Source organism: Maylandia zebra, linkage group LG12 (assembly GCF_041146795.1).
Source record: "Maylandia zebra isolate NMK-2024a linkage group LG12, Mzebra_GT3a, whole genome shotgun sequence".
Classification (NCBI taxonomy): domain Eukaryota; kingdom Metazoa; phylum Chordata; class Actinopteri; order Cichliformes; family Cichlidae; genus Maylandia; species Maylandia zebra.
This window is the reverse complement of record NC_135178.1, coordinates 15,089,219-15,098,722: the sequence shown is the minus strand read 5'-3', so window position 1 is coordinate 15,098,722 and position 9,504 is coordinate 15,089,219. Positions and strand designations below refer to the sequence as shown.

The 9,504-nt window shown below is 43.2% G+C and overlaps 1 protein-coding gene across 3 annotated transcripts in view; it reads right to left on the bottom strand.

Annotated features, from left to right (window-relative positions):
- Positions 1-1,269: 1,269 nt before the first annotated feature.
- Positions 1,270-9,504, bottom strand: part of LOC101479501 (tetratricopeptide repeat protein 28) — a 192,123-nt gene continuing 183,888 nt past the window's right edge. For 2 of the 3 annotated variants that reach the window (XM_012917361.4, XM_004544257.4), the window contains 10 exons: positions 9,202-9,381; positions 8,537-9,081; positions 8,025-8,272; positions 7,790-7,914; positions 7,470-7,701; positions 5,610-5,686; positions 4,871-4,894; positions 4,018-4,147; positions 3,814-3,921; positions 1,270-3,633 (listed from right to left, as the gene is read on the bottom strand). In XM_012917361.4, the coding sequence (XP_012772815.1) occupies positions 2,021-3,633; positions 3,814-3,921; positions 4,018-4,147; positions 4,871-4,894; positions 5,610-5,686; positions 7,470-7,701; positions 7,790-7,914; positions 8,025-8,272; positions 8,537-9,081; positions 9,202-9,381 (3,282 nt within the window). In that variant the 3' untranslated portion in view covers positions 1,270-2,020. The remainder of the gene's footprint in view (positions 3,634-3,813; positions 3,922-4,017; positions 4,148-4,870; positions 4,895-5,609; positions 5,687-7,469; positions 7,702-7,789; positions 7,915-8,024; positions 8,273-8,536; positions 9,082-9,201; positions 9,382-9,504) is intronic. The other variant, XM_004544255.4, reaches the window with a different exon arrangement.

Sequence of the window (9,504 nt, the reverse complement as noted above, 5' to 3'; positions counted from 1 at the left end):
GAAATGTAATTTTCTTTTGTTGTTACTGAAATAAGCAAGGTATTCCCTGAAAAAGATGACTGGATAGTAGCTTACGTTATCCCAAAACCTATATATACTGTGTAGGATTAGGTGTGCAAGTTACCCATGTCTTGTGCATCAGTCCATATTTTTCCATATTTGTTGCACCATATTTGTTTCAGGTCATCAAACAAATTGTAATATTTAACAGAGAAGTAAATATAAACTGCAGTATTTAAATGATAATTTCATTTAAAAGCTACTATACCTATCAGGCCCTGTTAATAACCAGACCTGGGTGTGACTAGTTTAACTGGACTAGCTTTCCAAAAACATAAACACAACCCCAAAAAAAAAACCCCATAGAAGTTTGACAAACATACAAAAAGAAACCCCCGTAAAGGGCAAAAAGTGTCAGGGCACTGTCTGTGACCCAGTGTTTTCTAGTTCTGGACATCATGCTATTTGCTTTTGAATATTCATTGCGATTCTTAGGTTCATGGTTATTCTTTCATCATGTTTTAAGTTTGTTTCTGTTAGCCTTCAGTTCTTAGCAATCTTAGTTCTCTCTCAGTGTCTAATCTTCTTCTGTGTTTAGTCAGTCTTTGTCGCCGTGTTTACTCGTGTCTCCCCAGTCACTGTGTCAAGCTTGTGTCTGTTGTTTCCTGTCCTATTTTGATAGTCTCCTGTCCTGTATCCAATGTGTTCACTTTGTTCAATCTGATTTGTTCCTCCTGTGTTGTCCAGCTGCCTCTACTTCCCTGATCATCCTTTTGTGTATTTATTGTGTGAGTTTCCTTTTGTCCCTCGTTATATCATCTGTTCATCTAAGCTCATGTTTCTGATCTCGGTTTCCATGTTTCAGGTTTTCACATTCCAGGTATCTAGTGTTTAGTATATACCTTCCTCCAGTTTAGCATTGTTAGTTTAAGCTTAGTCCCCGTCCATCTTTCTTTTTAATTTTTTTGTACAGCCAAAAATAAACTGTTTGCTTTTCGTTAAGTCCAGTTCCGTCTCCTTAGTCTGTATTTGCGTCTGCTCTCTCTACTCCAGAGGATCTGACGTGACAAAAAGAGGGCAAATATTTTTCTCATTATATTGTTCATATTACTTTCAGCTTTAGCCATGTTATATTTGTACTATATTCAAGTAAATATAAGATTTAAATGATATGCTAATCATTTCTCTTTTTGCGACAGCCGTCCCAACTTGAACTGGAATAAGGTCTCTATAGATGTATGAAGCCACACAAAAGAATAATGTCAAGAATACAAGAAAGCAAACATGATGCTTTATTGAAACAGTTTACTGATAAATGACAGATGGTTGTCATGAAACTTTCATGTTTAATCTAAAAAAATCATGGGCTAAAAAGTCATACATGGTACTTAACACTGAATAGCAAGAGAATCCATGCTTCAGAGCAGACACTCAATTCACAAAGAAATCAGGCAAAATGCCCTTTTGATTTCAATAAAAAATATTAAATCTTTTTCTCCACTCTATCCATCTTTACATGGTACAGGTTTGTTCACTTTTTAATCATATAAAAACGCTTAATACTGATTGTGAAACACTGGAATTAATTTACAAAACATAATAATTATTATTATATTAATAACAATAACAAACAATAACAATAACCATTAAATTTAAAAACAAAACAAAAAAAAGGAAGAAATCAGTCATAGCTGTTGCATCTTGGCCCACACGAACAGCAACGTTTTTTGGGGGAAAAAATACCAAATGGCATTTACATCTACCTGACACACAGTTACACACAAACACAGTATCAGGTCGTTGAGTTTTTTTCATTGCCATTTACAGTGTTATGGGCACAAAGACTAGACGCTCTCTAAAGCACTCATGTGCCTCTGCAGAATCAAACTCACAACCAAAGAAATCCTTCTCGCTGTCAGTCAACCTTGATGGACCAATGGCGGTCCCCAAAAAGTGCCCTACCCCTCCAGCACCCAGGATAGTAAATGATAGATAAAAGTATTGGACCGTTTTAAATGTCTCAGCATTTAGAGGAAGGGAAAAATCTTCCAGGTGACAGGAACTTGTATCCATTGCCAGCAGGTAGTCGGATAGAACGAGCACCAGGGCTACTGCTAGTGGAAATAGTAGGTGATGGGGCCACTTTTCTGGGGTTGGAACAGTGATGTCCATTGGAAGAGTTCTTGCTACCCCTATCCAGTGACTGCAGCCCCAGCTCCCGCAGCTCCAGGCTGTCTTGGGTGTCGTTAGGGGAGCAGTGGCGCGGGGAGAGGTTCAGAAGACTTAGTACATCTCTGCTGGCAGAGGCGAGAGGACCGGGTGTGCTGTGGACAGCTTTGACAGGACCTAGATGTTGCTGTTGTTGGGCCGCAGCATTAGCCCAAAAGGTCTTCAGATTGTGGATAGCTTGTACTTTTTCATCAATGACCCCTCTTCTTAGTCGATCCAAATCCGCCGTGTCAGCTGATGTAGAGCAGGCAGAGCCTGTAGAGGAGTAGGAAAGAGCAGGAGATGGAGCACTACCAGCAGGGGACTGGTGACCAGAACTGGGAGACACGTTGCTCGGGGAACGAGAGATGTGGCCACTGTACGGGGAGCTCGGGTACTTTAATTTGAACTGTGCGTGAGTGTCTGAAGTGGGTGAAGGATGGCTGCCCTCCTTTTGGGAAGACTCAGAGACCGCAGGGCTATTGTAGCCAGAGCTTATCTTCTGCAGTGAAGAAGATCGGGAGGGAGGTTTGGGTCTTGGGGAAGACTGAGCTCGACCACTAGCGCCGCTGTTAGGACGGCTGAACGCACTAGTTTCAGAAGAGCGGAATGCGCTACTCCGTGCTGAGGTTCCTCCAGCTGTCCCGGCCTCTGCACCAGCCCTCTGAAGACTACCCACAGCACGCAAATGGCTGTGAGTCTCTTCCAGAATCTTCTGGGCCAGTTCCTGAGGATCTAGAGGGACAGTTTTTTCTTCCTGAGACTTGACAGTGCTGTCCGTCTCAGTACTGGACTGGTCAGATTCTCCTGTATCTGAGCTGCTCACCTTACCGACTTTCTGAAACGGTGAGTTTGGGCTGGGCACCAGGTTTGTTTTGACGGGAGATGTTGGGGTGCTGACACTGCCCCTCGATGATACAGAAACAGTGTACCCTCTCCCCGTTCCTGTGCTGGAGCCACCGACGACACCCCTGCCTCCCCGGTGGTGGCGCTGGCTGTGGCCTGGTGGCAAAGGCAGAGAGTCACAATGACTTCCCAGGGGCTCACTGCTGATAATGGAAAAGCCCTCATATTCCTCCTCATCTCCGCGGGCTCCCGCCACTGCAGCAGCTGCTCCATGGGGAGACGAGCGGCTGCGAGGAACATGAGGGTGTTTGTGGACCGAGTAGTGTGCTGTGACCCCACCGCGCTGCCGATGAGCAAGGAAATCACAGTCTGACTTGGAAGCAAAGCTCATAGAGGAGGCTACAGAGCTGAGGCTATAAACAGAAATGGCATCAGATACTTGATTGTCCAGGCAAGGAGGAGAGAAGGGAAGGCTTGAGTATCCCATGGGCAGGGGGTTTGACACAGACTGGGCTGAAGCTAGGGATTCAAGGGAGGATGAGCTGTCCAGGCTCAAGCGTTTGGGCAGTTCTGTGGAGTCTGAACATAAAAGAAAAGAGATGATGAAAAATGTGACATGAGATAAACACAGGATAAAAACGGGCTGTTAAAAAGTGCCAATGCACAGTTCAGATTCCAGTGTACAGGGAATCAAGTTAGGAGCTCAACAACAATCAGCAAAGAATGAAAGTGCATAAGCAAAAAAATACATTTACTTACCAAAGAGTGCCAGCAGAGACTGGAGAGCAAAGTGCAAGGTGCGGCGGTTGGCTAGCTTGCCTGTCTTCAGTACTACTTCTTCTTGGCCTACCTCACATAAGTCAAACCCTGCACATGCAAAACAGGACAACAGCTGTAACTTAAATAGACATATGGTAGACAATAGGATAGGGACTTTTTTTTTTTACATAATAGATGACTAACCAAGAGCAGCCAGAAATTCATGGCATCCTGGGAGTCTCCATAGCTGCACACTAATGGACACCTGAATGGGCAGCAGGGAGAAATCCTGTTCTTTCTCTCCTGTCTGTAGTTGGACTAGCACCTGGTGGAGCTGAAAGAGACAGGGGACAACATTACAATAAAGTAGTGGAGATGTAATTAACGGCTTAAAAGTGAACTGGGTGATCAAAGCGTTGCATCAGTAACTTAAATAACCCAAGTGAAAAAATTATACAGCTTCTTCCTTTTAATAATGATTTCATTTTCTTCTCTTTAAGTCGTCCAATTAAAACATATTCATGTATCTTGTATAAGCCTGTGTCCTAAAAAAATATGTCTGAGCCCAGTGCACGAGCAATCTTGGCAATAAAATAACTGTAGGTAAGCTGAGCTGGAAGGGTTTGGGCTTTGTAGGGTTTAACACGCGGCCCGAGAGCACACTTACGTGTTTTGTTTGGGGATTACTTTGCTTTGAACAGAGACATCTTTGTCAACTTGACGCAACTGTGCAGAAACCCCTTCTTCTCGTTTCACCCGACACGATTGAGAAAGGGTTTTTTACATCACAGATTTACCCCTGCTTCCACCCTGAAACATTCCTTTGACCTGAACCAAACCCAAGTTTTAAATCTTATATACCCCCAAATCCCTTAGATTTGACTGAAAACTAGCAAAGGAAAAACTATGAACAACACAAGACAGTAAACTTTGCATGTGGAGAGGAAAAACAACATGCATTTTCGCCAATACAAAGAGAGTTTAGCAGAACAGACAGTAAAGAGTGATTTAACAAGATAGCTATGGGATGGAGTGCTGGTAGTGAATGCACACTTACCATCGCCACCATATTTTTAACAGCCTTCAGACCACACGTTAGGAGCAGGGGAGAGAAAACAGGTGTTTAATGGCATGCACACAGGCCATTCGCAAAAAAAAAAGAAAGAAAAGGAAGAAAAAGAAAAAGAGTAAAGTACAAGGATTTATGGCAACAAGAGGGTACAGCAACAAGTAACATTAGTGGTTTAACAGATTAAAGTTTATTGCTTGCAGCATATATAGATTAGATCAAGTGTTTCCACTGACACACACACACTTACATTTTGAGGCTATGAAAATTGCCAATCACAAACTAACTTGATGACTTTAAGCATGTGACAGCCACATGTTACACGTAAACAGGGATAAACTACGTCAGTCCCAGATTAATTCTCAGGTGTCATAAGCTTGGGGAGGAAGAGAACAGAACTCAGACTGTAGTTAAGACTTTGGGCAACTAGTTAGAATTCAGTGCTGCATTTCAATGCAGATTAAGCTCCAGCTTGAGTTGCCAGTTCATTAGAGCGTATCCAGTCCTGACATTACCAAATTACACAGTGATAAAATCACTGATATGCTTCTTCTAGCAACGCACTTATAATACAAAGGTGTGGCAAAGTTTCAAAGAAAGTGAAAGGGGACTGCTACAATGCTTTTTAACTCTAAGTAACAGGAATGGTATTTGTCATTTGAACCAAAGACCAGTGGGTACTGGGTGCAAAACTCAACAGCATTTGTTCAGAGCTGCAGGGACCTACCCGGTTGATGAGCTGCTCTCCTGCCTCTGAAGCTGTAATGAGTTTGCACAAAGCTTGCAGAGCTGGCGGTGGCAGACCTAAGGGATTGGATCAAAGGAAGTTCTTCATCATTCATTAACAAGGCACACTGGTTTAAATGGTAGTGGTAAAAAAAAAGTGCTAAACATGGGGCGATACATAGATCAATGAAATGGCGCAAACATAAATTGTGTTAAAATGTTCTGAGATTCTATCAGAGTGATGCCAGGAAGGTGTCCTGGGCCCGTATCCCTAAAGAATCTTTGTGCAAAAAGTGGCTCCTAGCGGCCAAATTCTAAGAAAATTCTCAGAGTCATGACGTTTTCTTAGAATTTCCCCTAAAAGTGACACGACAATCCCAGTTAATATAAAAGCTATTCCTCAAGATTCCTAGCGCTTAAAAGGGCTCCTAAGGCGAGATCTGCTAAGAGCAGGGAAGAGGACTTTTAGTGGCTTAGGAGTTCCCCTAAGCAGCTGGACAAAATGGCCAACAGAAGAGGCAGGAGAGATGTCCTGCAAACACTGGATGACAGGGAATTATTGAGATGCTACAGATTGGATCGTGCAGGAATCATGTTTGTGGTGGATCTCCTTAGAGATGCAATTACTTCACCAACTCGACGCCACAACACTATTACACCGGAGACGAAAGTAATCACAACCCCGAGGTATTTGGCAACCGGGAAAATGCAACAATGCAGCAGTGATGACTTGGGTCTTCAATCACAGACATTGCTAAAAGCTGAGCCGTGTTACCCTCGTTAAGACCACACTGGACTTGTAACGTTGTGATTTCTACTTCATTAAGGACAGCCTCTTGAGATAGGCCATCTTGTTTTCAACGGGGTCCATATGGGAGTGAAAGTACAAAATATGCCAGCTAGGATATTAATATGAGCAAATAAGACACGAATCATTATTTGAACAGGGTGTAATAAGTTTAAGTTTTCACATATTTTAGATTCTAATGGCTATAACCCCTACAGCTTACTATTCATTTTCCAGATATTTTCTTGAATGTGAAATATTATTTACAATTACAGTCAGCATAAGATTAGAGTATATAATATGTTTATTGATTTGAGGGTACATCCTTTGCTCATTATCACCAAAAGCTCATTTCCATCAAACTTGTAGGATCAACCAATCACGGCTTTTGAAATGATGACTCATACCTAGCAACGGGGTCAACCACACCTCCTCACTAAGATAGGATTTTCCATCCATTCCTTGCTCAGAGTTCACTGAAAATGTTCTGGAATCACTTCTAAGCTAAAACTCCTGGCAAGGAATTTTTAGGTTAAGTTAGGAGCTCTCTGAGAAGATTCTCAGAATCTTTAGGGATACGGGCCCTGGTCTCAAACTCATCCTGCAGCACGACAACGACCTTGCAACTCCTGTTGGGGCTATAATAAGCTATGTTTAGTGACAAGCATAACACTAAATGCTCCCAGGATTTAGAGTAATCTTCAAGTGCATTTTTTAGTAAATAAATTGTGTTTTCTCATTTAATTGGATTATTTGACATCAAAATGTTATGGCAATGTTTTGGTTGTTGTTGTCATTTAAAAAACAAAATGTTGAATCAGGTAGGAATCAGTGCTGCTGTGTAACAGAAGCTTAGCATCATAATGATGGCAGCATTATAGCAAAGACAAACAATATCAAATACAAACAGTATTTAAACCTTTAACTTTATTCAATGAGAAATGTTCAATTTCCCAACATTATAAGCCAGATAAGTTGTCGTAGCACAGGGATTTGCTAGTATTTATAAATCCATAACCTTGGGCACATTGTAAACAACTTGGTTTGTTTTAAATAGCTACATTGTCTACATACCCAGCAGTGACTGTAAGGTGGTGCTGCACTGCTGAAGCCTGTCTCCTGGGTCAGCAGTGGGAAAGAAGACAGCAGCGGGGATACCGGTGCCTGCAGAGTCAAGACGGAAGCCCACAGCTGTCAGCAGAGCCTGCCAACCAGGGACACCCCCTACTTTGTTCTCCACACTCTGCTGGGATGTATACATGGAATTACGCTGGCCATTCTGTATCCTCTGAAGAGACTTTTCCACCTGCAGTGAGCACAGCAATGCACCATCAGTGTTTTTGAGCAGTGCTGACTGTGACATCTTGTAAAATAAGTAACGGTGTGTGTCTCACCAAGTGAAGTAAAACCCTCAGAGCATCGCGAGCCCGATCTGGATACTGTAGAATCTCAGCTAAAGCTTGGCCAATTAGGGAAGATGGGCTGTTAAGCTTCACATCATTGCCAATCAGCATGTATCCTGAAAAAAAGAAATAAAGTAAGAAGAGCTCAGTTTCACAGCGATCTTCTTTTAACTACTTTGTTTATTACTAATGTTGAAATAATGCATAAAGGAATTTCATCCCTGACCTGCCCAGTTGGAAGGGTGTGAGTACTGCTTGCTGCTCTGGACAGTCTTCATGGCATCTGCCAGTGCCGCACTAGCTTTGGTCCCGTTGAGAAGGGCGGAATAGAAGGCATGGACAAAAACCTTGGAGGCAGCAACTGGGACAGGCCACAAGGACACAAGTACACACTGAGCCCCAGCAGCCAGGAAAGCTCTAGTCAGTCCCACAACACCATCTGCTGTGACCTTGCTGCTGGACTCTTGGTATGACCTGCAGCCACGAAAAGCCAAGGCTCAAATGTGAAAACTGTAAAACTAAAATGTCAAGCTTGAAATTTGGTATTCTACCCTGTGCTTATCAAATAAATCATGATGTACATTTTAAGTACATTTGTGTGTTTAATGAATTTCATGTCAGTCAATCAATTTTGAATTCAGATCTTCAATATGGTTAATCTCATGGTTTTTTTAATGACTTTAAATCTACATTAAAAAAAATCACTATTTAGTTGTATCGCTTTGCCAGTCTACCTACCCCAGCACAACCAGCTTGACGGGCAACCTCAGATCCAAAATATCTGCAGCTGTAAGCAGGAACTCCTGAAGGGGCGGGCTGTCACAGATGCTCTCCACATCACTGCTGTCATCCTGCATGTGGAGAGACTCTGGGATGGTGTAGCCACTTCCAGTGGAGCCCTTTCTGCCTCGGCCACTGCTGCCTGCTCTCCCCCCTGCACCTCTTCCCACTGTTCCCACTCCCACATTGGCGCTTGCTCCCCCAGGCACAGCTTCAGGGTTTGGGGTGAGCACCAGAGCAGCTAATTTCCAAGAAATGTGGGTGGCGAAGTGGGCGCATTCAGCCTGTGTTAGAGCACTCATGACCCTCTCCTTTGTGGCAGAAGAGCCAGCAAGGGGTTGGCATCCCAGCAGCTCAGCCACCATTAGTGCTTCCTCCTCTGCAGACGGCATAGGTCCCCACAGCCAGCGATCCATCACAGGTGAGGGAAGTCTCGGGTTACCCACCACTGCTGCCATTGAGACGCCGCCGCAAGGGGCTGGTCCAGGACGCCGAGAATGAGCCTTAGAGGACATCAACAAATTTTACCTTGTAGCACAGCAAAGCTTAGGACGGATGGTGAATAGTTTGTTATAGCATTACAGATTGTAAAAACGTGACAAAGTTTAAATAAGAAGCTGTACCTTTGCACTGGTTCCAAGGCCATGAATGGAGGGCACAGCAATGAGGCTGAAACGCTCATATAAGTATTCATTAGAAGAGCTTCCTTTTAGCAGAGCAAACGGGATGAGGTACAGTTCTCCCTCAAGCACCATCACTAGTTGCCTGTGTCTGCCAACAGGCCCACTGGAGTGCATCAAGCCCTGTGAGGCAAGGATATGAAAACACTTAATCATATAAAGGAAATTCATTTTTTTCTGCTTTTCTGTTCCTCTCGAAAGCACCCTATTGTGTTTTCTTCTCTCTGTCACACAACTGCCTCAACA